The 27500-nt window shown below is 46.0% G+C and overlaps 1 protein-coding gene across 2 annotated transcripts in view; it reads left to right on the forward strand.

The window, feature by feature from the left end:
- col6a1 (collagen, type VI, alpha 1) overlaps positions 1-27500 on the forward strand; it is a 66775-nt gene that overhangs the window by 38641 nt on the left and 634 nt on the right. The window contains exons 24-33 of one of the 2 annotated variants that reach the window (XM_046360623.1): positions 6980-7045; positions 21744-21779; positions 22208-22244; positions 22426-22434; positions 23000-23133; positions 23767-23876; positions 24315-24501; positions 25405-25576; positions 25789-25818; positions 26108-26160. In XM_046360623.1, coding sequence (XP_046216579.1) covers positions 6980-7045; positions 21744-21779; positions 22208-22244; positions 22426-22434; positions 23000-23133; positions 23767-23876; positions 24315-24501; positions 25405-25576; positions 25789-25818; positions 26108-26145 — 819 coding nt within the window. In that variant the 3' untranslated portion in view covers positions 26146-26160. Of the gene's footprint in view, positions 1-6979; positions 7046-21743; positions 21780-22207; positions 22245-22425; positions 22435-22999; positions 23134-23766; positions 23877-24314; positions 24502-25404; positions 25577-25788; positions 25819-26107; positions 26161-26271 lie in introns of those variants that run through there. The other variant, XM_046360622.1, reaches the window with a different exon arrangement.

Here is a 27500-nt window from a genome sequence, read left to right on the forward strand (position 1 = left end):
CTCTATCCCTCTCTATCTGTCTCTCTATCCCTCTCTATCTGTCTCTCTATCCCTCTCTATGTGTCTCTCTATCTGTCTCTCTCTATCCCTCTCTATCTGTCTCTCTATCCCTCTCTATCTGTCTCTCAATCCCTCTCTATCTGTCTCTCTATCCCTCTCTATCTGTCTCTCAATCCCTCTCTGTCTCTCTATCCCTCTCTATCTGTCTCTCTATCCCTCTCTATCTGTCTCTCTATCCCTCTCTATCTGTCTCTCTATCCCTCTCTATCTCTCTCTCTAGCCCTCTCTATCTGTCTCTCTATCCCTCTCTATCTGTCTCTCTAGCCCTCTATATCTGTCTCTCTATCCCTCTCTATCTGTCTCTCTAGCCCTCTATCTGGACGTGAGTCACACCGTCTCTATCTGTCTCTCTATCCCTCTCTATCTGTCTCTCTATCCCTCTCTGTGTCTCTCTATCTGTCTCTCTCTATCCCTCTCTATCTGTCTCTCTATCCCTCTCTATCTCTCTCTCTAGCCCTCTCTATCTGTCTCTCTATCCCTCTCTGTGTCTCTCTATCTGTCTCTCTATCCCTCTCTATCTGTCTCTCTATCCCTCTCTATCTGTCTCTCTAGCCCTCTATATCTGTCTCTCTATCCCTCTCTATCTGTCTCTCTAGCCCTCTATCTGGACGTGAGTCACACCGTCTCTATCTGTCTCTCTATCCCTCTCTATCTGTCTCTCTATCCCTCTCTGTGTCTCTCTATCTGTCTCTCTCTATCCCTCTCTATCTCTCTTTCTATCCCTCTCTATCTGTCTCTCTATCCCTCTCTGTGTCTCTCTATATGTCTCTCTCTATCCCTCTCTATCTGTCTCTCTATCCCTCTCTATCTGTCTCTCTATCCCTCTCTATCTGTCTCTCTATCCCTCTCTATCTCTCTCTCTATCCCTCTCTATCTGTCTCTCTATCCCTCTCTGTGTCTCTCTATCTGTCTCTCTCTATCTGTCTCTCTATCCCTCTCTATGTGTCTCTCTATCTGTCTCTCTCTATCCCTCTCTATCTGTCTCTCTATCCCTCTCTAGCTCTCTCTCTATCCCTCTCTATCAGTCTCTCTATCCCTCTCTATCTGTCTCTCTATCCCTCTCTATCTGTCTCTCTATCCCTCTCTATGTGTCTCTCTATCTGTCTCTCTCTATCCCTCTCTATCTGTCTCTCTATCCCTCTCTAGCTCTCTCTCTAGCCCTCTCTATCTGTCTCTCTAGCCCTCTCTATCTGTCTCTCTAGCCCTCTCTATCTGTCTCTCTAGCCCTCTCTATCTGTCTCTCTATCCCTCACTATCTGTCTCTCTATCCCTCTCTATCTGTCTCCTCCTTCTCCCTCTCCTTCTTCTCCCCTCCTTCTCTTTCCCTCCCCAGTCTCTCCCTCCTTCTCCCTCTCCTTCTTCTCCCCCTCCTTCTCTTTCCCTCCCCAGTCTCTCCCTCCTTCTCCCTCTCCTTCTTCTCCCCCTCCTTCTCTTTCCCTCCCCAGTCTCTCCCTCCTTCTCCCTCTCCTTCTTCTCCCCCTCCTTTTCTCTCCCTTCTCAGTCTCTCCCTCCCTTTTCTCTCCCTTCTCAGTCTCTCCCTCCCTTTTCTCTCCCTCCCCAGTCTCTCTCTCCCCAGTCTCTCCCTCTCCAGTCTCTCTCTCCCCAGTCTCTCCCTCCCTTTTCTCTCCCTCCTCAGTCTCTCCCTCCCTTTTCTCTCCCTCCCCAGTCTCTCCCTCTCCAGTCTCTCCCTCCCCAGTCTATCCCTCCCCAGTCTCTCCCTCCCTTTTCTCTCCCTCCCCAGTCTCTCCCTCCCCAGTCTCTCCCTCCCCAGTCTCTCCCTCTCCAGTCTCTCCCTCCCTTTTCTCTCCCTCTCCAGTCTCTCCCTCCCCAGTCTCTCCCTCTCTTTTCTCTCCCTCTATCTTTCAGTCTTGCAGCTGGTAACACTTTACGTTCTGGACGCAGTGTGTGTGTGTGTATGTGTGTGTGTGTGTGTATTAAAAGCTGTGAGCTGCTGCAGCTGTGTATGTGTCATTGTCATGGATACCAGGAAATGAGGGGAGAGTATGTGGGAAGCTCATTTCTCTTGTTGAACCCCAGTGATGTGTTATAGTCCCAGTCCCAGTGATGTGTTATAGTCCCAGTGATGTGTTATAGTCCCAGTGATGTGTTATAGTCACAGTGATGTGTTATAGTCCCAGTAATGTGTTATAGTCCCAGTGGTGTGTTATAGTCCCAGTAATGTGTTATAGTCCCAGTGATGTGTTATAGTCCCAGTAATGTGTTATAGTCCCAGTCCCAGTGGTGTGTTATAGTCCCAGTGGTGTGTTATAGTCCCAGTCCCAGTGATGTGTTATAGTCCCAGTAATGTGTTATAGTCCCAGTGGTGTGTATAGTCCCAGTGGTGTGTTATAGTCCCAGTGATGTGTTATAGTCCCAGTGATGTGTTATAGTCCCAGTGATGTGTTATAGTCCCAGTAATGTGTTATAGTCCCAGTGATGTGTTATAGTCCCAGTGATGTGTTATAGTCCCAGTGATGTGTTATAGTCCCAGTAATGTGTTATAGTCCCAGTAATGTGTTATAGTCCCAGTGATGTGTTATAGTCCCAGTGATGTGTTATAGTCCCAGTGATGTGTTATAGTCCCAGTAATGTGTTATAGTCCCAGTAATGTGTTATAGTCCCAGTGATGTGTTATAGTCCCAGTGATGTGTTATAGTCCCAGTGATGTGTTATTGTCCCAGTAATGTGTTATAGTCCCAGTCCCAGTGATGTGTTATAGTCCCAGTAATGTGTTATAGTCCCAGTGATGTGTTATAGTCCCAGTGATGTGTTATAGTCCCAGTGATGTGTTATAGTCCCAGTGATGTGTTATAGTCCCTGTAATGTGTTATAGTCCCAGTCCCAGTGATGTGTTATAGTCCCAGTGATGTGTTATAGTCCCAGTCCCAGTGATGTGTTATAGTCCCAGTGATGTGTTATAGTCCCAGTGATGTGTTATAATCCCAGTGGTGTGTTATAGTCCCAGTGATGTGTTATAGTCCCAGTGATGTGTTATAGTCCCAGTGGTGTGTTATAGTCCCAGTCCCAGTGGTGTGTTATAGTCCCAGTGGTGTGTTATAGTCCCAGTGATGTGTTATAGTCCCAGTGATGTGTTATAGTCCCAGTCCCAGTGGTGTGTTATAGTCCCAGTGGTGTGTTATAGTCCCAGTCCCAGTGATATGTTATAGTCCCAGTGATGTGTTATAGTCCCAGTGATGTGTTATAGTCCCAGTGATGTGTTATAGTCCCAGTGATGTGTTATAGTCCCAGTAATGTGTTATAGGCCCAGTGATGTGTCATAGTCCCAGTGGTGTGTTATAGTCCCAGTCCCAGTGATGTGTTATAGTCCCAGTGATGTGTTATAGTCCCAGTGGTGTGTTATAGTCCCAGTGGTGTGTTATAGTCCCAGTGATGTGTTATAGTCCCAGTGATGTGTTATAGTCCCAGTGGTGTATTATAGTCCCAGTCCCAGTGATGTGTTATAGTCCCAGTGGTGTGTTATAGTCCCAGTGATGTGTTATAGTCCCAGTGATGTGTTATAGTCCCAGTGGTGTGTTATAGTCCCAGTCCCAGTGATATGTTATAGTCCCAGTGATGTGTTATAGTCCCAGTGATGTGTTATAGTCCCAGTGATGTGTTATAGTCCTAGTCCCAGGGATGTGTTATAGTCCCAGTGATGTGTTATAGTCCCAGTAATGTGTTATAGTCCCAGTCCCAGTGATGTGTTATAGTCCCAGTGATGTGTTATAGTCCCAGTGATGTGTTATAGTCCCAGTAATGTGTTATAGTCCCAGTGATGTGTTATAGTCCCAGTGATGTGTTATAGTCCCAGTGATGTGTTATAGTCCTAGTCCCAGGGATGTGTTATAGTCCCAGTAATGTGTTATAGTCCCAGTGATGTGTTATAGTCCCAGTGATGTGTTATAGTCCCAGTGATGTGTTATAGTCCCAGTAATGTGTTATAGTCCCAGTCCCAGTGATGTGTTATAGTCCCAGTAATGTGTTATAGTCCCAGTGATGTGTTATAGTCCCAGTGATGTGTTATAGTCCCAGTGATGTGTTATAGTCCCAGTCCCAGTGATGTGTTATAGTCCCAGTGATGTGTTATAGTCCCAGTAATGTGTTATAGTCCCAGTAATGTGTTATAGTCCCAGTGGTGTGTTATAGTCCCAGTCCCAGTGATGTGTTATAGTCCCAGTGATGTGTTATAGTCCCAGTGATGTGTTATAGTCCCAGTGATGTGTTATAGTCCCAGTCCCAGTGGTGTGTTATAGTCCCAGTGGTGTGTTATAGTCCCAGTCCCAGTAATGTGTTATAGTCCCAGTAATGTGTTATAGTCCCAGTCCCAGTAATGTGTTATAGTCCCAGTGATGTGTTATAGTCCCAGTCCCAGTAATGTGTTATAGTCCCAGTGATGTGTTATAGTCCCAGTCCCAGTAATGTGTTATAGTCCCAGTAATGTGTTATAGTCCCAGTGATGTGTTATAGTCCCAGTCCCAGTGATGTGTTATAGTCCCAGTAATGTGTTATAGTCCCAGTGATGTGTTATAGTCCCAGTCCCAGTAATGTGTTATAGTCCCAGTGATGTGTTATAGTCCCAGTCCCAGTAATGTGTTATAGTCCCAGTAATGTGTTATAGTCCCAGTGATGTGTTATAGTCCCAGTCCCAGTGATGTGTTATAGTCCCAGTAATGTGTTATAGTCCCAGTGGTGTGTATAGTCCCAGTGGTGTGTTATAGTCCCAGTCCCAGTGATGTGTTATAGTCCCAGTGATGTGTTATAGTCCCAGTCCCAGTGGTGTGTTATAGTCCCAGTGATGTGTTATAGTCCCAGTAATGTGTTATAGTCCCAGTGATGTGTTATAGTCCCAGTCCCAGTGGTGTGTTATAGTCCCAGTGATGTGTTATAGTCCCAGTAATGTGTTATAGTCCCAGTGGTGTGTTATAGTCCCAGTCCCAGTGATGTGTTATAGTCCCAGTCCCAGTGATATGTTATAGTCCCAGTGATGTGTTATAGTCCCAGAGATGTGTTATAGTCCCAGTGATGTGTTATAGTCCCAGTGATGTGTTATAGTCCCAGTGGTGTGTTATAGTCCCAGTGATGTGTTATAGTCCCAGTGATGTGTTATAGTCCCAGTGATGTGTTATAGTCCCAGTCCCAGTGATGTGTTATAGTCCCAGTGGTGTGTTATAGTCCCAGTGATGTGTTATAGTCCCAGTGATGTGTTATAGTCCCAGTGGTGTGTTATAGTCCCAGTGATGTGTTATAGTCCCAGTGATGTGTTATAGTCCCAGTCCCAGTGATGTGTTATAGTCCCAGTGATGTGTTATAGTCCCAGTGGTGTGTATAGTCCCAGTGGTGTGTATAGTCCCAGTGGTGTGTTATAGTCCCAGTGATGTGTTATAGTCCCAGTGATGTGTTATAGTCCCAGTGGTGTGTTATAGTCCCAGTCCCAGTAATGTGTTATAGTCCCAGTAATGTGTTATAGTCCCAGTCCCAGTAATGTGTTATAGTCCCAGTGATGTGTTATAGTCCCAGTCCCAGTAATGTGTTATAGTCCCAGTGATGTGTTATAGTCCCAGTCCCAGTAATGTGTTATAGTCCCAGTAATGTGTTATAGTCCCAGTGATGTGTTATAGTCCCAGTCCCAGTGATGTGTTATAGTCCCAGTGATGTGTTATAGTCCCAGTGATGTGTTATAGTCCCAGTGATGTGTTATAGTCCCAGTGATGTGTTATAGTCCCAGTGGTGTGTTATAGTCCCAGTCCCAGTGGTGTGTTATAGTCCCAGTGGTGTGTTATAGTCCCAGTCCCAGTGGTGTGTTATAGTCCCAGTGATGTGTTATAGTCCCAGTCCCAGTAATGTGTTATAGTCCCAGTGATGTGTTATAGTCCCAGTCCCAGTGGTGTGTTATAGTCCCAGTGGTGTGTTATAGTCCCAGTCCCAGTGATGTGTTATAGTCCCAGTGATGTTGTGATGTGTTATAGTCCCAGTGATGTGTTATAGTCCCAGTGATATGTTATAGTCCCAGTGATGTGTTATAGTCCCAGTCCCAGTGATGTGTTATAGTCCCAGTGGTGTGTTATAGTCCCAGTGATGTGTTATAGTCCCAGTGGTGTGTTATAGTCCCAGTGGTGTGTTATAGTCCCAGTCATGTGTCAGGCAGTAGTCACTAGTCAGGCAGCAGACAGTAGTCACTAGTCAGGCAGCAGACAGTAGTCACTAGTCAGGCAGTAGACAGTAGACAGTAGTCAGGCAGTAGACAGTAGTCACTAGTCAGGCAGTAGACAGTAGACAGTAGTCAGGCAGTAGACAGTAGTCACTAGTCAGGCAGCAGACAGTAGTCACTAGTCAGGCAGCAGGCACTAGTCACTAGTCAGGCAGTAGACAGTAGTCACTAGTCAGGCAGCAGACAGTAGTCACTAGTCAGGCAGTAGACAGTAGACAGTAGTCAGGCAGTAGACAGTAGTCACTAGTCAGGCAGCAGCCAGTAGTCACTAGTCAGGCAGTAGACAGTAGACAGTAGTCAGGCAGTAGACAGTAGACAGTAGTCAGGCAGTAGACAATAGTCAGGCAGTAGACAGTAGACAGTAGTCACTAGTCAGGCAGTAGACAGTAGACAGTAGTCACTAGTCAGGCAGTAGACAGTAGTCACTAGTCACTAGTCAGGCAGTAGACAGTAATCACTAGTCAGGCAGTAGACAGTAGTCACTAGTCAGGCAGTAGACAATAGTCACTAGTCAGGCAGTAGACAGTATACAGTAGACAGTAGACAGGCAGTAGACAGTATAGTCCACCTGTTTTGAGTTAACTTTGACCCTAGAGATAATAATATTGGTTACTCATCAGTTGTCTGTCTCACCCTCTCTCCCGACACTTTGTCAAAGTTTCACTCCCTGTATTGTGTGTTACTAAGTCTCTACCTGTCTCTCCTCTGCAGAACGACTCCCCAGGACTCCCAGGGAACAAAGGAGCCAAAGGTCACCGAGGACCTGAAGGAAACCCGGTAAGACAGAGAGATCAATCACATGTATTTTATAAAGCCCTTTTTACATCAGCAGTTGTCACATAGAGCTTTACAGATCCCCAGCCTTCAACCCCATAGAGCTTTACAGATTCCCAGCCTTGAACCCCATAGAGCTTTACAGATTCCCACCCTTGAACCCCATAGAGCTTTACAGATTCCCAGCCTTGAACCCCATAGAGCTTTACAGATTCCCAGCCTTGAACCCCATAGAGCTTTACAGATTCCCACCCTTGAACCCCATAGAGCTTTACAGATTCCCAGCCTTGAACCCCATAGAGCTTTACAGATTACCAGCCTTGAACCACATAGAGCTTTACAGATTCCCAGCCTTGAACCCCATGGAGCTTTACAGATTCCCAGCCTTGAACCACATAGAGCTTTACAGATTCCCAGCCTTGAACCCCATGGAGCTTTACAGATTCCCAGCCTTGAACCACATAGAGCTTTACAGATTCCCAGCCTTGAACCACATAGAGCTTTACAGATTCCCAGCCTTGAACCCCATAGAGCTTTACATATTCCCAGCCTTGAACCCCATAGAGCTTTACAGATTCCCAGCCTTGAACCACATAGAGCTTTACAGATTCCCAGCCTTGAACCCCATGGAGCTTTACATATTCCCAGCCTTGAACCACATAGAGCTTTACAGATTCCCAGCCTTGAACCACATAGAGCTTTACAGATTCCCAGCCTTGAACCCCATAGAGCTTTACAGATTCCCAGCCTTGAACCCCATAGAGCAAGCAATGCAGCGGCAGAAGCGCAGTGACTAGGAGAAACTGTCGAGATGGAAGGAACCTATTGGAAGAAACCCAGACAGGAAGCAGGCTCCTAGGGCTGGCCCACCCTCTTCTATAGATGGATGGATGGAGAGACACAAACAGACAGTGAGACAGCGAGACAGAGACAGAGACAGAGAGACAGAGAGACAGATAGACAAGAGAGAAACAGAGACAGAGAGACAGAGAGACAGAGAGAGAGAGAGACAGAGACAGAGAGACAGAGAGAAACAGAGACAGAGAGAGAGAGAGACAGAGAGACAGACAGACAAGAGCGAAACAGAGACAGAGAGACAGAGAGACAGAGAAACAGAGAGAGAGAAACAGAGACAGAGAGACATGGAGACAGATAGACAAGAGAGAAACAGAGACAGAGAGACAGAGAGACAGAGAGACAGAGAAACAGAGAGAGAGAGACAGAGAGACAGAGAAATGCTCTCAATGTAGCACTTGGAGATTTTTTCTTTGTTATAAATTCAACTTATTATTATTTAAAGAGAGACGGAGAGATGGTGTGAGAGAGAGGGGTTGCAGTCTCTCCCCCTCTGTTTTTCCCTGGCTAGTGGCTAGGCTGCATATTTATAGGATAAACAGTTTGAGTTATGTGTTTGTGGGAAGTGTGCTACACTCAGCCTACAATTAACTGCTGTGTGCGTGGTTGTATCCTCTTCGTCAAGAAAAAATGCTCGTAAATGGAATATTCTCTGCTTGAAACAGATGGGAGTGAGGGAAATGGAAGGAGGAAAAGAGATGTAAAACTATTGAAAAACCCTGAAGCAGAGAGACGTAGAACTATTGAAAGACCCTGAAGCAGAGAGACCAGGAACTATTGAAAGACCCTGAAGCAGAGAGAGACGTAGAACTATTGAAAGACCCTGAAGCAGAGAGACGTAGAACTATTGAATGACCCTGAAGTAGAGAGACGTAGAACTATTGAAAGACCCTGAAGCAGAGAGACCAGGAACTATTGAAAGACCCTGAAGCAGAGAGAGACGTAGAACTATTGAATGACCCTGAAGTAGAGAGACGTAGAACTATTGAAAGACCCTGTTGTTGAAGCAGAGAGACGTAGAACTATTGAAAGAACCTGAAGCAGAGAGACCAGGAACTATTGAAAGACCCTGAAGCAGAGAGAGACGTAGAACTATTGAAAGACCCTGTTGTTGAAGCAGATGGACGTAGAACTATTGAAATACCCTGAAGCAGAGAGACGTAGAACTATTGAAAGACCCTGAAGCAGAGAGACGTAGAACTATTGAAAGACCCTGAAGCAGAGAGACGTAGAACTATTGAAAGACCCTGAAGCAGAGAGAGACGAAAGACCCTGAAGCAGAGAGACGTAGAACTATTGAAAGACCCTGAAGCAGAGAGAGGCGTAGAACTATTGAAAGACCCTGAAGCAGAGAGACCAGGAACTATTGAAAGACCCTGAAGCAGAGAGACGTAGAACTATTGAAAGACCCTGAAGCAGAGAGACGTAGAACTATTGAAAGACCCTGAAGCAGAGAGACCAGGAACTATTGAAAGACCCTGAAGCAGAGAGACGTAGAACTATTGAAAGATACTGAAGCAGAGAGACGTAGAACTATTGAATGACCCTGAAGTAGAGAGACGTAGAACTATTGAAAGACCCTGAAGCAGAGAGACCAGGAACTATTGAAAGACCCTGAAGCAGAGAGACGTAGAACTATTGAAAGATACTGAAGCAGAGAGACGTAGAACTATTGAATGACCCTGTTGTTGATGTTTTCTTAAATGTTTTCATCTGTCGTTCTGCCCGTTGGAAGCTGTGCTTTTCAAAGAACATCTGTTATGTTATTACAGTAGTGCCACTACACTAACTAGCCCCTTTCATCTACTACAGTAGGGCTTCTACACTAACTAGCCCCTTTCATCCACTACAGTAGGGCTTCTACACTAACTAGCCCCTTTCATCTACTACAGTAGGGCTTCTACACTAACTAGCCCCATTCATCTATTACAGTAGGGCTTCTACACTAACTAGCCCCATTCATCTATTACAGTAGGGCTTCTACACTAACTAGCCCCATTCATCTATTACAGTAGGGCTCCTATACTAGCCCCATTCATCTATTATCAAATCAAATCAAATCAAATTTATTTATATAGCCCTTCGTACATCAGCTGATATCTCAAAGTGCTGTACAGAAACCCAGCCTAAAACCCCAAACAGCAAACAATGCAGGTGTAAAAGCACGGTGGCTAGGAAAAACTCCCTAGAAAGGCCAAAACCTAGGAAGAAACCTAGAGAGGAACCGGGCTATGTGGGGTGGCCAGTCCTCTTCTGGCTGTGCCGGGTAGAGATTATAACAGAACATGACCAAGATGTTCAAATGTTCATAAATGACCAGCATGGTCAAATAATAATAAGGCAGAACAGTTGAAACTGGAGCAGCAGCACAGTCAGATGGACTGGGGACAGCAAGGAGCCATCATGTCAGGTAGTCCTGGGGCACGGTCCTAGGGCTCAGGTCCTCCGAGAGAGAGAAAGAAAGAGAGAATTAGAGAGAGCATATGTGGGGTGGCCAGTCCTCTTCTGGCTGTGCCAGGTGGAGATTATAAAGAACGTGGCCAAGATGTTCAAATGTTCATAAATGACCAGCATGGTTGAATAATAGTAAGGCAGAACAGTTGAAACTGGAGCAGCAGCATGGCCAGGTGGACTGGGGACAGCAAGGAGTCATCATGTCAGGTAGTCCTGGGGCATGGTTCTAGGGCTCAGGTCCTCCGAGAGAGAGAAAGAAAGAGAGAAGGAGAGAATTAGAGAACGCACACTTAGATTTACACAGGACACCGAATAGGACAGGAGAAGTACTCCAGATAAACAAACTGACCCTAGCCCCCCGACACATAAACTACTGCAGCATAAATACTGGAGGCTGAGACAGGAGGGGTCAGGAGACCCCTCCAATCTATTACAGTAGGGCTTCTACACTAACTAGCCCAATTCATCTATTACAGTAGGGCTTCTACACTAACTAGCCCCATTCATCTATTACAGTAGGGCTTCTACACTAACTAGCCCCATTCATCTACTACAGTAGGGCTTCTACACTAACTAGCCCCATTCATCTATTACAGTAGGGCTTCTACACTAACTAGCCCCATTCATCTACTACAGTAGGGCTTCTACACTAACTAGCCCCATTCATCTACTACAGTAGGGCTTCTACACTAACTAGCCCCATTCATCTATTACAGTAGGGCTTCTACACTAACTAGCCCCATTCATCTACTACAGTAGGGCTTCTGAACTAACTAGCCCCATTCATCTATTACAGTAGGGCTTCTAAACTAACTAGCCCCATTCATCTATTACAGTAGGGCTTCTAAACTAACTAGCCCCATTCATCTATTACAGTAGGGCTTCTAAACTAACTAGCCCCATTCATCTATTACAGTAGGGCTAATACACTAACTAGCCCCTTTCATCTACTACAGTAGGGCTTCTACACTAACTAGCCCCTTTCATCTACTACAGTAGGGCTTCTACACTAACTAGCCCCTTTCATCTACTACAGTAGGGCTTCTACACTAACTAGCCCCTTTCATCTACTACAGTAGGGCTTCTACACTAACTAGCCCCTTTCATCTACTACAGTAGGGCTTCTACACTAACTAGCCCCTTTCATCTACTACAGTAGGGCTTCTACACTAACTAGCCCCTTTCATCTACTACAGTAGGGCTTCTACACTAACTAGCCCCTTTGATATACTACAGTAGGGCTTCTACACTAACTAGCCCCTTTCATCTACTACAGTAGGGCTAATACACTAACTAGCCCCATTCATCTATTACAGTAGGGCCACGACACTAAGTAGCCCCTTTCATCTATTACAGTAGAGCTCCTACACTAACAAGCCCCATTCATCTATTACAGTAGGGCTCCTCTACTAGCCCCATTAATCTATTACAGTAGGGCTCCTACACTAACTAGCCCAATTCATCTATTACAGTAGGGCTCCTATACTAGCCCCATTCATCTATTACAGTAGGGCTCCTACACTAGCCCCATTCATCTATTACAGTAGGGCTCCTCTACTAGCCCCATTCATCTATTACAGTAGGGCTCCTCTACTAGCCCCATTCATCTATTACAGTAGGGCTCCTATACTAGCCCCATGCATCTATTACAGTAGGGCTCCTATACTAGCCCCATTCATCTATTACAGTAGGGCTCCTACACTAGCCCCATTCATCTATTACAGTAGGGCTCCTACACTAGCCCCATTCATCTATTACAGTAGGGCTCCTACACTAACTAGCCCCATTCATCTATTACAGTAGGGCTCCTACACTAGCCCCATTCATCTATTACAGTAGGGCTCCTACACTAACTAGCCCCATTCATCTATTACAGTAGGGCTCCTACACTAGCCCCATTCATCTATTACAGTAGGGCTCCTACACTAGCCCCATTCATCTATTACAGTAGGGCTCCTACACTAGCCCCATTCATCTATTACAGTAGGGCTCCTACACTAGCCCCATTCATCTATTACAGTAGGGCTCCTACACTCATCTAGCTCCACATTCATCTATTACAGTAGGGCTCCTACACTAGCCCCATTCATCTATTACAGTAGGGCTCCTACACTAGCCCCATTCATCTATTACAGTAGGGCTCCTACAGTAGCCCCATTCATCTATTACAGTAGGGCTCCACTAGCCCCATTCATCTATTACACTAGGGCTCCTACACTAGCCCCATTCATCTATTGCAGTAGGGCTTCTACACATCTACTACAGTAGGGCCCCTTTCACTCCCCTTTCATCCACTACAGTAGGGCTTCTACACTAACTAGCCCCTTTCATCTACTACAGTAGGGCTTCTACACTAACTAGCCCCATTCATCTATTACAGTAGAGCTTCTACACTAACTAGCCCCATTCATCTATTACAGTAGGGCTTCTACACTAACTAGCCCCATTCATCTATTACAGTAGGGCTCCTATACTAGCCCCATTGATCTATTACAGTAGGGCTTCTACACTAACTAGCCCCATTCATCTATTACAGTAGGGCTTCTACACTAACTAGCCCCATTCATCTATTACAGTAGGGCTTCTACACTAACTAGCCCCATTCATCTACTACAGTAGGGCTTCTACACTAACTAGCCCCATTCATCTATTACAGTAGGGCTTCTACACTAACTAGCCCCATTCATCTACTACAGTAGGGCTTCTACACTAACTAGCCCCATTCATCTACTACAGTAGGGCTTCTACACTAACTAGCCCCATTCATCTATTACAGTAGGGCTTCTACACTAACTAGCCCCATTCATCTACTACAGTAGGGCTTCTACACTAACTAGCCCCATTCATCTATTACAGTAGGGCTTCTAAACTAACTAGCCCCATTCATCTATTACAGTAGGGCTTCTAAACTAACTAGCCCCATTCATCTATTACAGTAGGGCTAATAAACTAACTAGCCCCATTCATCTACTACAGTAGGGCTAATACACTAACTAGCCCCTTTCATCTACTACAGTAGGGCTTCTACACTAACTAGCCCCTTTCATCTACTACAGTAGGGCTTCTACACTAACTAGCCCCATTCATCTATTACAGTAGGGCTTCTACACTAACTAGCCCCATTCATCTACTACAGTAGGGCTTCTAAACTAACTAGCCCCATTCATCTATTACAGTAGGGCTTCTAAACTAACTAGACCCATTCATCTATTACAGTAGGGCTTCTAAACTAACTAGCCCCATTCATCTATTACAGTAGGGCTTCTAAACTAACTAGCCCCATTCATCTATTACAGTAGGGCTAATACACTAACTAGCCCCTTTCATCTACTACAGTAGGGCTTCTACACTAACTAGCCCCTTTCATCTACTACAGTAGGGCTTCTACACTAACTAGCCCCTTTCATCTACTACAGTAGGGCTTCTACACTAACTAGCCCCTTTCATCTACTACAGTAGGGCTTCTACACTAACTAGCCCCTTTCATCTACTACAGTAGGGCTTCTACACTAACTAGCCCCTTTCATCTACTACAGTAGGGCTTCTACACTAACTAGCCCCTTTCATCTACTACAGTAGGGCTTCTACACTAACTAGCCCCTTTCATCTACTACAGTAGGGCTTCTACACTAACTAGCCCCTTTCATCTACTACAGTAGGGCTAATACACTAACTAGCCCCATTCATCTATTACAGTAGGGCTCCTACACTAACTAGCCCCATTCATCTATTACAGTAGGGCTCCTCTACTAGCCCCATTAATCTATTACAGTAGGGCTCCTACACTAACTAGCCCAATTCATCTATTACAGTAGGGCTCCTATACTAGCCCCATTCATCTATTACAGTAGGGCTCCTACTCTAACAAGCCCCATTCATCTATTACAGTAGGGCTCCTACACTAACAAGCCCCATTCATCTATTACAGTAGGGCTTCTACACTAACTAGCCCAATTCATATATTACAGTAGGGCTCCTCTACTAGCCCCATTAATCTATTACAGTAGGGCTCCTACACTAACTAGCCCCATTCATATATTACAGTAGGGCTCCTCTACTAGCCCCATTCATCTATTACAGTAGGGCTCCTACACTAGCCCCATTCATCTATTACAGTAGGGCTCCTACACTAGCCCCATTCATCTATTACAGTAGGGCTCCTACACTAGCCCCATGCATCTATTACAGTAGGGCTCCTACACTAGCCCCATTCATCTATTACAGTAGGGCTCCTACACTAGCCCCATTCATCTATTACACTAGGGCTCCTACACTAGCCCCATTCATCTATTGCAGTAGGGCTCCTACACTAGCCCCATTCATCTACTACAGTAGGGCTTCTACACTAACTAGCCCCTTTCATCCACTACAGTAGGGCTTCTACACTAACTAGCCCCTTTCATCTACTACAGTAGGGCTTCTACACTAACTAGCCCCATTCATCTATTACAGTAGAGCTTCTACACTAACTAGCCCCATTCATCTATTACAGTAGGGCTTCTACACTAACTAGCCCCATTCATCTATTACAGTAGGGCTCCTATACTAGCCCCATTGATCTATTACAGTAGGGCTTCTACACTAACTAGCCCCATTCATCTATTACAGTAGGGCTTCTACACTAACTAGCCCCATTCATCTATTACAGTAGGGCTTCTACACTAACTAGCCCCATTCATCTACTACAGTAGGGCTTCTACACTAACTAGCCCCATTCATCTATTACAGTAGGGCTTCTACACTAACTAGCCCCATTCATCTACTACAGTAGGGCTTCTACACTAACTAGCCCCATTCATCTACTACAGTAGGGCTTCTACACTAACTAGCCCCATTCATCTATTACAGTAGGGCTTCTACACTAACTAGCCCCATTCATCTATTACAGTAGGGCTTCTAAACTAACTAGCCCCATTCATCTATTACAGTAGGGCTAATACACTAACTAGCCCCTTTCATCTACTACAGTAGGGCTTCTACACTAACTAGCCCCTTTCATCTACTACAGTAGGGCTTCTACACTAACTAGCCCCTTTCATCTACTACAGTAGGGCTTCTACACTAACTAGCCCCATTCATCTATTACAGTAGGGCTTCTACACTAACTAGCCCCATTCATCTACTACAGTAGGGCTTCTAAACTAACTAGCCCCATTCATCTATTACAGTAGGGCTTCTAAACTAACTAGCCCCATTCATCTATTACAGTAGGGCTTCTAAACTAACTAGCCCCATTCATCTATTACAGTAGGGCTAATACACTAACTAGCCCCATTCATCTATTACAGTAGGGCTTCTACACTAACTAGCCCCTTTCATCTACTACAGTAGGGCTTCTACACTAACTAGCCCCTTTCATCTACTACAGTAGGGCTTCTACACTAACTAGCCCCTTTCATCTACTACAGTAGGGCTTCTACACTAACTAGCCCCTTTCATCTACTACAGTAGGGCTTCTACACTAACTAGCCCTTTCATCTACTACAGTAGGGCTTCTACACTAACTAGCCCCTTTCATCTACTACAGTAGGGCTTCTACACTAACTAGCCCCTTTCATCTACTACAGTAGGGCTTCTACACTAACTAGCCCCTTTCATCTACTACAGTAGGGCTAATACACTAACTAGCCCCATTCATCTATTACAGTAGGGCTCCTACACTAACAAGCCCCATTCATCTATTACAGTAGGGCTCCTCTACTAGCCCCATTAATCTATTACAGTAGGGCTCCTACACTAACTAGCCCAATTCATCTATTACAGTAGGGCTCCTATACTAGCCCCATTCATCTATTACAGTAGGGCTCCTACTCTAACAAGCCCCATTCATCTATTACAGTAGGGCTCCTACACTAACAAGCCCCATTCATCTATTACAGTAGGGCTTCTACACTAACTAGCCCAATTCATATATTACAGTAGGGCTCCTCTACTAGCCCCATTAATCTATTACAGTAGGGCTCTTACACTAACTAGCCCCATTCATATATTACAGTAGGGCTCCTCTACTAGCCCCATTCATCTATTACAGTAGGGCTCCTACACTAGCCCCATTCATCTATTGCAGTAGGGCTCCTACACTAGCCCCATTCATCTATTGCAGTAGGGCTCCTACACTAGCCCCATTCATCTATTACAGTAGGGCTCCTACACTAGCCCCATTCATCTATTGCAGTAGGGCTCCTACACTAGCCCCATTCATCTATTGCAGTAGGGCTCCTACACTAGCCCCATGCAACTATTACAGTAGGGCTCCTACACTAGCCCCATGCATCTATTACAGTAGGGCTCCTACACCAGCCCCATTCATCTATTGCAGTAGGGCTCCTACACTAGCCCCATTCATCTATTGCAGTAGGGCTCCTACACTAGCCCCATTCATCTATTGCAGTAGGGCTCCTACACTAGCCCCATTCATCTATTGCAGTAGGGCTCCTACACTAGCCCCATTCATCTATTGCAGTAGGGCTCCTACACTAGCCCCATTCATCTATTGCAGTAGGGCTCCTACACTAGCCCCATTCATCTATTGCAGTAGGGCTCCTACACTAGCCCCATTCATCTATTGCAGTAGGGCTCCTACACTAGCCCCATTCATCTATTGCAGTAGGGCTCCTACACTAGCCCCATTCATCTATTGCAGTAGGGCTCCTACACTAGCCCCATGCATCTATTGCAGTAGGGCTCCTTCACTAGCCCCATTCATCTATTGCAGTAGGGCTCCTACACTAGCCCCATTCATCTATTGCAGTAGGGCTCCTACACTAGCCCCATTCATCTATTGCAGTAGGGCTCCTATACTAGCCCCATTCATCTATTGCAGTAGGGCTCCTACACTAGCCCCATTCATCTATTGCAGTAGGGCTCCTACACTACCCCATTCATCTATTGCAGTAGGGCTCCTACACTAGCCACATTCATCTATTGCAGTAGGGCTCCTACACTAGCCCCATTCATCCACTACAGTAGGGCTTCTACACTAACTAGCCCCTTTCATCTACTACAGTAGGGCTTCTACACTAACTAGCCCCATTCATCTATTACAGTAGAGCTTCTACACTAACTAGCCCCATTCATCTATTACAGTAGGGCTTCTACACTAACTAGCCCCATTCATCTATTACAGTAGGGCTCCTATACTAGCCCCATTCATCTATTACAGTAGGGCTTCTACACTAACTAGCCCCATTCATCTATTACAGTAGGGCTTCTACACTAACTAGCCCCATTCATCTATTACAGTAGGGCTTCTACACTAACTAGCCCCATTCATCTACTACAGTAGGGCTTCTACACTAACTAGCCCCATTCATCTATTACAGTAGGGCTTCTACACTAACTAGCCCCATTCATCTACTACAGTAGGGCTTCTACACTAACTAGCCCCATTCATCTATTACAGTAGGGCTTCTACACTAACTAGCCCCATTCATCTACTACAGTAGGGCTTCTAAACTAACTAGCCCCATTCATCTATTACAGTAGGGCTTCTAAACTAACTAGACCCATTCATCTATTACAGTAGGGCTTCTAAACTAACTAGCCCCATTCATCTATTACAGTAGGGCTTCCTAACTAGCCCCATTCATCTATTACAGTAGGGCTTCTAAACTAACTAGCCCCTATCTACTACAGTAGGGCTTCCCTAACTTTTCATCTACTACAGTAGGGCTTCTACACTAACTAGCCCCTTTCATCTACTACAGTAGGGCTTCTACACTAACTAGCCCCATTCATCTACTACAGTAGGGCTTCTACACTAACTAGCCCCATTCATCTACTACAGTAGGGCACACTAACTAGCCCCATTCATCTACTACAGTAGGGCTTCTACACTAACTAGCCCCATTCATCTACTACAGTAGGGCTTCTACACTAACTAGCCCCATTCATCTACTACAGTAGGGCTTCTAGCCCCATTCACTAACTAGCCCCATTCATCTACTACAGTAGGGCTTCTAAACTAACTAGCCCCATTCATCTATTACAGTAGGGCTTCTAAACTAACTAGACCCATTCATCTATTACAGTAGGGCTTCTAAACTAACTAGCCCCATTCATCTATTACAGTAGGGCTTCTAAACTAACTAGCCCCATTCATCTATTACAGTAGGGCTAATACACTAACTAGCCCCTTTCATCTACTACAGTAGGGCTTCTACACTAACTAGCCCCTTTCATCTACTACAGTAGGGCTTCTACACTAACTAGCCCCTTTCATCTACTACAGTAGGGCTTCTACACTAACTAGCCCCTTTCATCTACTACAGTAGGGCTTCTACACTAACTAGCCCCTTTCATCTACTACAGTAGGGCTTCTACACTAACTAGCCCCTTTCATCTACTACAGTAGGGCTTCTACACTAACTAGCCCCTTTCATCTACTACAGTAGGGCTTCTACACTAACTAGCCCCTTTCATCTACTACAGTAGGGCTTCTACACTAACTAGCCCCTTTCATCTACTACAGTAGGGCTTCTACACTAACTAGCCCAATTCATATATTACAGTAGGGCTCCTCTACTAGCCCCATTAATCTATTACAGTAGGGCTCCTACACTAACTAGCCCCATTCATATATTACAGTAGGGCTCCTCTACTAGCCCCATTCATCTATTACAGTAGGGCTCCTACACTAGCCCCATTCATCTATTACAGTAGGGCTCCTACACTAGCCCCATGCATCTATTACAGTAGGGCTCCTACACTAGCCCCATGCATCTATTACAGTAGGGCTCCTACACTAGCCCCATTCATCTATTGCAGTAGGGCTCCTACACTAGCCCCATTCATCTATTGCAGTAGGGCTCCTACACTAGCCCCATGCATCTATTACAGTAGGGCTCCTACACTAGCCCCATGCATCTATTACAGTAGGGCTCCTACACTAGCCCCATTCATCTATTGCAGTAGGGCTCCTACACTAGCCCCATTCATCTATTGCAGTAGGGCTCCTACACTAGCCCCATTCATCTATTGCAGTAGGTCTCCTACACTAGCCCCATTCATCTATTGCAGTAGGGCTCCTACACTAGCCCCATTCATCTATTGCAGTAGGGCTCCTACACTAGCCCCATTCATCTATTGCAGTAGGGCTCCTACACTAGCCCCATTCATCTATTGCAGTAGGGCTCCTACACTAGCCCCATTCATCTATTGCAGTAGGGCCCCTACACTAGCCCCATTCATCTATTGCAGTAGGGCTCCTACACTAGCCCCATTCATCTATTGCAGTAGGGCTCCTACACTAGCCCCATGCATCTATTGCAGTAGGGCTCCTACACTAGCCCCATTCATCTATTGCAGTAGGGCTCCTACACTAGCCCCATTCATCTATTGCAGTAGGGCTCCTATACTAGCCCCATTCATCTATTGCAGTAGGGCTCCTACACTAGCCCCATTCATCTATTGCAGTAGGGCTCCTACACTAGCCCCATTCATCTATTGCAGTAGGGCTCCTACACTAGCCCCATTCATCTATTGCAGTAGGGCTCCTACACTAGCCCCATTCATCTATTGCAGTAGGGCTCCTACACTAGCCCCATTCATCTATTACAGTAGGGCTCCTACACTAGCCCCATTCATCTATTCCAGTAGGGCTTCTAGACTAGCCCCATTCATCTATTACAGTAGGGCTCCTACACTAGCCCCATTCATCTATTCCAGTAGGGCTCCTACACTAGCCCCTTTCATCTACTACAGTAGGGCTTCTATACTAGCCCCATTCATCTATTACAGTAGTGCCACTACACTAACCAGCCCCTTTCATCTACTACAGTAGGGCTTCTACACTAACCAGCCCCTTTCATCTACTACAGTAGGGCTCCTACACTAGCCCCATTCATCTATTACAGTAGGGCTCCTACACTAACTAGCCCCATTCATCTACTACAGTAGTGCCACTACACTAACCAGCCCCTTTCATCTATTACAGTAGGGCTCCTATACTAGCCCCATGCATCTATTGCAGTAGGGCTCCTCTACTAGCCCCTTTCATCTACTACAGTAGGGCTTCTACACTAACTAGCCCCATTCATTTATTACAGTAGGGCTTCTACACTAGCCCCATTCATCTATTACAGTAGGGCTTCTACACTAGCCCCATTCATCTATTACAGTAGGGCTCCTCTACTAGCCCCATTCATCTATTACAGTAGGGCTCCTACACTAACTAGCCCCATTCATCTATTACAGTAGGGCTCCTACACTAGCCCCATTCATCTATTACAGTAGGGCTCCTACACTAACTAGCCCCATTCATCTACTACAGTAGTGCCACTACACTAACCAGCCCCTTTCATCTATTACAGTAGGGCTCCTATACTAGCCCCATGCATCTATTGCAGTAGGGCTCCTCTACTAGCCCCTTTCATCTACTACAGTAGGGCTTCTACACTAACTCGCCCCATTCATCTATTACAGTAGGGCTCCTATACTAGCCCCATGCATCTATTGCAGTAGGGCTCCTCTACTAGCCCCTTTCATCTACTACAGTAGGGCTTCTACACTAACTCGCCCCATTCATCTATTACAGTAGGGCTCCTACACTAGCCCCATGCATCTATTACAGTAGGGCTCCTACACTAGCCCCATGCATCTATTACAGTAGGGCTCCTCTACTAGCCCCTTTCATCTACTACAGTAGGGCTTCTACACTAACTAGCCCCATTAATATATTACAGTAGGGCTCCTCTACTAGCCCCATTCATCTACTACAGTAGGGCTTCTACACTAACTAGCCCCATTCATCTATTACAGTAGGGCTCCGTCTTGCACACAGCATTGACCGTCATCATTACCTCTTCTCTCCTAGCAACATGGTTTGAAAGAGGCGTGTAAATTCCAGTCCATTTGATAGGCCTGCCGTATGCAACACCCAATCACAGATACCATCCTATATTTAAGTGTGTTTGTGCCCCCCCCCTGTCGGGACCACCATTAGACTGGCATAAATGGTATAAATTGCTAGTTGGTCCACGGGGTGGGTGCTGGAACAGTTTAACGTACAATGTAGGTACGTTACTGCATTGTAGAGCCTAGAAACACCGCTTCCTGTCGGGTATTCTAAATATTCAATATTCATTCAAATCGTCCTGCTGTAGGATGATGTCCCTCCTGCGACTAAATAAGATCTGACATTAGTTATGTCCCTATAAGGTGATGCATTGCTCCCTCCTCTTCTCTCTCTCTTTCTCTCTTTCTCTCTCTTTGTCTCTTTCTCTCTCTTTGTCTCTTTCTCTCTCTTTGTCTGTCTGTCTGTCTGTCTGTCTGTCTGTCTGTCTGTCTGTCTGTCTGTCTGTCTGTCTGTCTGTCTGTCTGTCTGTCTGTCTGTCTCTCTGTCTCTCTGTCTCTCTGTCTCTCTGTCTCTCTGTCTCTCTGTCTCTCTCTCTAGGGACCAGTTGGGCCTCCCGGACCTGCAGGAGTTGATGTGAGTCCATGTTACAGGAGGACATCTATATAACGTTACTGTTATCATCAGGATTATATAACAGCTATATAACATCTATATAACATTACTGTTATCATCAGGATTATATAACATCTATATAACATCTATATAACATTACTGTTATCATCAGGATTATATAAATCTATATAACGTCTATATAACATTACTGTTATCATCAGGATTATATAACATCTATATAACATTACTGTTATCATCAGGATTATATAACATCTATATAACATTACTGTTATCATCAGGATTATATAACATCTATATAACATCTATATAACATTACTGTTATTATCAGGATTATATAACATCTATATAACATCTATATAACATTACTGTTATTATCAGGATTATATAACATCTATATAACATCTATATAACATTACTGTTATCAACAGGATTGTGAGATTCTGGATATCATCATGAAGCTTTGCTGTAAGTTCTCCTCCCTCCCTCTCAAACACACACACACACACACACACACACACACACACACACACACACACACACACACACACACACACACACACACACACACACACACACACACACACACACACACACACACACACACACACACTAGAATGACTTCCATTGTGTTGTTGTTTTTCTACAGCGTGCTGTGGTAAGTCCATCCCTTCTTCCCATTGGCTTCTGAGGCTTCTGAGTTTATCACTGCTTTCTATTCACTAATACGACCTGTCTGCCTGTCTGCCTGTCTGCCTGTCTGTCTGTCTGTCTGTCTGTCTGTCTGTCTGTCTGTCTGTCTGTCTGCCTGCCTGCCTGCCTGCCTGCCTGCCTGCCTGCCTGCCTGCCTGCCTGCCTGTCTGTCTGTCTGTCTGTCTGTCTGTCTGTCTGTCTGTCTGTCTGTCTGTCTGTCTGTCTGTCTGTCTGTCTGTCTGTCTGTCTGTCTGTCTGTCTGTCTGTCTGTCTGTCTGTCTGTCTGTCTAATGTCTGTCTGTCTGTCTGTCTAATGTCTGTCTGTCTGTGTCTGTCTAATGTCTGTCTGTCTGTGTCTGTCTAATGTCTGTCTGTCTGTGTCTGTCTGTCTGTCTGTCTAATGTCTGTCTGTCTAATGTGTGTGTCTGTCTAATGTGTCTGTCTGTCTAATGTGTCTGTCTGTCTAATGTGTCTGTCTGTCTGTCTGTCTAATGTCTGTCTGTCTAATGTGTCTGTCTGTCCTGATGTAGAGTGTAAGTGTGGGCCCCTGGACCTGGCCTTCATCGTGGACAGTTCTGAGAGTATCGGCTCCACTAACTTCGCTCTAGCTAAAGACTTCATCATCACGGTCATAGATCGCCTTATTAAGGACCAGCAAGTTCGTGTGAGTAACACACGCACAGACATTTGAATCAACAAATTACATTACAATCAAAAAAGACTCAAATACAGTATTTAAAAGATCACAAATACATGAACACTCATGAATACAATAATTGTGTGTTCATTTTTATTAACCCTTATTTTAATGTTTTATTGACCCTTATTTTAATGTTTTATATAATCCTTATTTTAATGTTTTTATTAACCCTTATTTTAATGTTTGTATTAACCCTTATTTTAACGTTATATTAACCCTTATTTTAATGTTTTTTAATGAACCCTTATTTTAATGTTTTATTTAACCCTTATTTTAATGTTTTTTTATGAACCCTTATTTTAACGTTATATTGACCCTGATGACCATGATGGTTTGAGGGACAGATTGGAAATTTATCCAAGCCACCGGGATTAACAACCCTACTCTTACGATATGTTCCAGCTTTAGTATCCACAGAGAGTCAGGACACCCGTTTAACGTCCCATCCTGTGTGTGTGTGTGTGTGTGTGTGTGTGTGTGTGTGTGTGTGTGTGTGTGTGTGTGTGTGTGTGTGTGTGTGTGTGTGTGTGTGTGTGTGTGTGTGTGTGTGTGTGTGTGTGTGTGTGTGTGTGTGTGTGTGTGTGTGTGTGTGTGTAGTTTGGTTTTAATGAGTCCAGGGTAGGCGTGGTGCAGTACAGTGGGGATGGAGCCCAGGAGGCTGTCAGACTGGGAGACCCCAACATTAACACACTGACTGAGCTTAAACAGTAAGTACACACACACACACTTACAAACACACACAAGTACACGCACGACACACACACACAATCATCTGTACATTGTGTGTAGGGCAGTACAGGACCCACTATACAGCAGAGGCTCTTCAGTACTTAACATACGTGTGTGTGTGTGTGTGTGTGTGTGTGTGTGTCACTCTGTCTGTCTGTCTGTGTGTGTGTCTGTCTGTGTCTGTCTGTGTGTGTCTGTCTGTGTGTGTCTGTGTGTGTGTGTGTGTGTGTGTGTGTGTGTGTGTGTGTGTGTGTGTGTGTGTGTGTGTGTGTGTGTGTGTGTGTGTGTGTGTGTGTGTGTGTGTGTGTGTGTGTGTGTGTGTGTGTGTGTGTGTGTGTGTGTGTGTGTGTGTGTGTGTGTGTGTGTGTGTGTCTCTGTGTGTGTGTCTGTCTCTGTGTGTGTGTCTGTCTGTGTAGGGCGGTGCGGGACCTGCGCTGGCTGGCTGAGGCCACCTATACAGGGGAGGCTCTGCAGTTCTCTCTGACCAACATGATTGACCGTCTGCAGCAGGAGAACCGCGTGGTCCTAGTGCTCACTGACGGACGCTCTGATATCACCAGAGATAAAACACCGCTCAACACACTCTGTGGGAAGGGCATCAAGGTGAGGGACACCACTCTGTAGGAAGGGCATCAGGGTGAGGGACACCACTCTGTAGGAAGGGCATCAAGGTGAGGGACACCACTCTGTGGGAAGGGACACCACTCTGTAGGAAGGGACACCACTCTGTGGGAAGGGCATCAAGGTGAGGGACACCACTCTGTGGGAAGGGCATCAGGGTGAGGGACACCACTCTGTAGGAAGGGCATCAAGGTGAGGGACACCACTCTGTGGGAAGGGCATCAAGGTGAGGGACACCACTCTGTGGGAAGGGACACCACTCTGTGGGAAGGGCATCAAGGTAAGGGACACCACTCTGTGGGAAGGGACACCACTCTGTAGGAAGGGACACCACTCTGTGGGAAGGGCATCAAGGTAAGGGACACAACTCTGTGGGAAGGGCATCAAGGTGAGGGACACCACTCTGTGGGAAGGGCATCAAGGTAAGGGACACCACTCTGTGGGAAGGGACACCACTCTGTAGGAAGGGACACCACTCTGTGGGAAGGGACACCACTCTGTGGGAAGGGACACCACTCTGTGGGAAGGGACACCACTCTGTAAGAAGGGACACCACTCTGTGGGAAGGGACACCACTCTGTGGGAAGGGACACCACTCTGTGGGAAGGGACACCACTCTGTGGGAAGGGACACCACTCTGTAGGAAGGGACACCACTCTGTAGGAAGGGACACCACTCTGTGGGAAGGGACACCGCTCTGTGGGAAGGGACACCGCTCTGTGGGAAGGGCATCAGGATGAGGAACACCACTCTGTAGGAAACCTCCCCGTCTGCTTCACACCATCTGTCTCGAAGGATGGAGGCAGCTTCAGTACGACCAGCAACGCACAATCCATTAGGCATGCACACACACACACACTAACCCTGCCCCCCTCTCTCTGTCAGGTGGGAGGTCTGGGAGTGAAGGACTACTCTGGCCGTCAGCCCAACCATGAACAGCTCAGTGCTGTGGTCTGTACGAGTGACCCTAAACCAGGCTTCTCCTTCGTACTGGAGAACTTCGCTGAACTGCTGGATGACAGCTTCTTACAGAACCTCACCACACGCATCTGTGAAGGTACACACACACACGCACACACACGCGCGCACACACACACGCACGCGCGCACGCACGCACGCACGCACGCACGCACACACACACACACACACACACACACACACACACAAGTGAACCCCTTGGTTCTGATACAGACTCTAACATTACTTCGGTGTAAATCGTTGACTTGAAAATGTTCTAATTCATTTGTGTTTCTCTATTTCCTTCCACAGATAAGAAGTGTCCTAACTACAAATGTCCCAGTAAGTCCACTGCTTCTTACCATGTGGTTCATCTCTGTCCTCATCTCTCTTCTTGGATGTTGTTGTTTCTCCTGTCATGTCTCTCCTCCAGTCTCGTCCTCATCTCTCCAGTCTCATTGTCTTCAAACATGTACATGGGTTAGGATCAGGGTCTGTCTGTATATTCTTCTTCTTCTTGGATGTTGTTGTTTGTCCTGTCTCCTCCAGTCTCGTTCTCAGGGGACACAGACATCGTGTTGTCTTAGGGTATTGTCTTCATGTTGTTTATCTTGTTGTTTCTGTCCTCCAGTCTCCTTCTCAGGGGACACAGACATCGTGTTGTCTTAGGGTATTGTCTTCATGTTGTTTATCTTGTTGTTTCTGTCCTCCAGTCTCCTTCTCAGGGGACACAGACATCGTGTTGTCTTAGGGTATTGTCTTCATGTTGTTTATCTTGTTGTTTCTGTCCTCCAGTCTCCTTCTCAGGGGACACAGACATCGTATTGATGATGGACAGTTCAGCCAGTGTGGGACAGAGGAACTTTGACTCCAGCAAGACCTTCGTCAAGCGTCTGGCTGAGCGCTTCCTGTCTGCCGAGAGGTCCGGCCGCGCTGCCGTGCGTGTCGCCGTGGGCCAGTACAGTCGTGAACGCCGCATGGAGGCAGAGCTGACCTCTAACCTCACCCTGCTGACCCGTAAGATCGATGCCGCCACCTTCCAGAATGACGGTACTGACGTTACCAAGGCGATGGCCTTCGCCATGGAGCAATTCAAGACATCAGGGGGCGGGAACAGGAAGAGGAAGCTGGTGCTGTTCTCTGACGGGAGGTCGCAGGGCGTTACCGAGGCGATGCTGGAGAAGCGCGTACGGCTGGTGTCAGAGGCAGGAGTGGAGCTGTACGTTATCACCGTGGGCAACCAGGTGAGCGAGGCCAACCTGCGCTCGCTGGTCAGCAGGGGGAGGAGTTACGACGTCACCTACGCCCAGCGCCACCTGTTCCGCGTCCCAGACTACCCATCTCTGCTGCGTGGCGTGTTCTACCAGACCGTGTCCCGCAGGGTCTCCCAGGCCTGAGTGCAGGGGTCAGGGCTGGGACCACATGCTTTAGAGTTTAGTCTCCCTCATTATGAATGTCCATTCGTACTTCGTCGCTAATTTACAATCACTGTGTTTTAGTTGTGTTTTTATGTCTGATAATGACAGAAGACGATTGTGTGTCAGACTGTGTAAGAGATTGTGTTACACTGTGTTCATGTGCTCTCTGAATTATCAGGACCATCCAACCGGGAAACTCCTGAAAAACTCCCGTAACAGAAACTAGTTTCAGATGTCTAAAACAGTTTGTTATGAGCTTCTAAGTTGTAACATCTCCCAGTCAGACTGTTCCCAGTTCCATAATTCCCAGTCAGACTGTTCCCAGTTCCATAATTCCCAGTCAGACTGTTCCCAGATCCATAATTCCCAGTCAGACTGTTCCCAGATCCATAATTCCCAGTCAGACTGTTCCCAGATCCATAATTCCCAGTCAGACTGTTCCCAGATCCATAATTCCCAGTCAGACTGTTCCCAGATCCATAATTCCCAGTCAGACTGTTCCCAGATCCATAATTCCCAGTCAGACTGTTCCCAGTTCCATAATTCCCAGTCAGACTGTTCCAGGTTCTACAATTCTAAGCAGCACATGAACACAGCATTAAACAG

Source organism: Oncorhynchus gorbuscha, linkage group LG08 (assembly GCF_021184085.1).
Source record: "Oncorhynchus gorbuscha isolate QuinsamMale2020 ecotype Even-year linkage group LG08, OgorEven_v1.0, whole genome shotgun sequence".
Taxonomy (NCBI): Eukaryota; Metazoa; Chordata; class Actinopteri; order Salmoniformes; family Salmonidae; genus Oncorhynchus; species Oncorhynchus gorbuscha.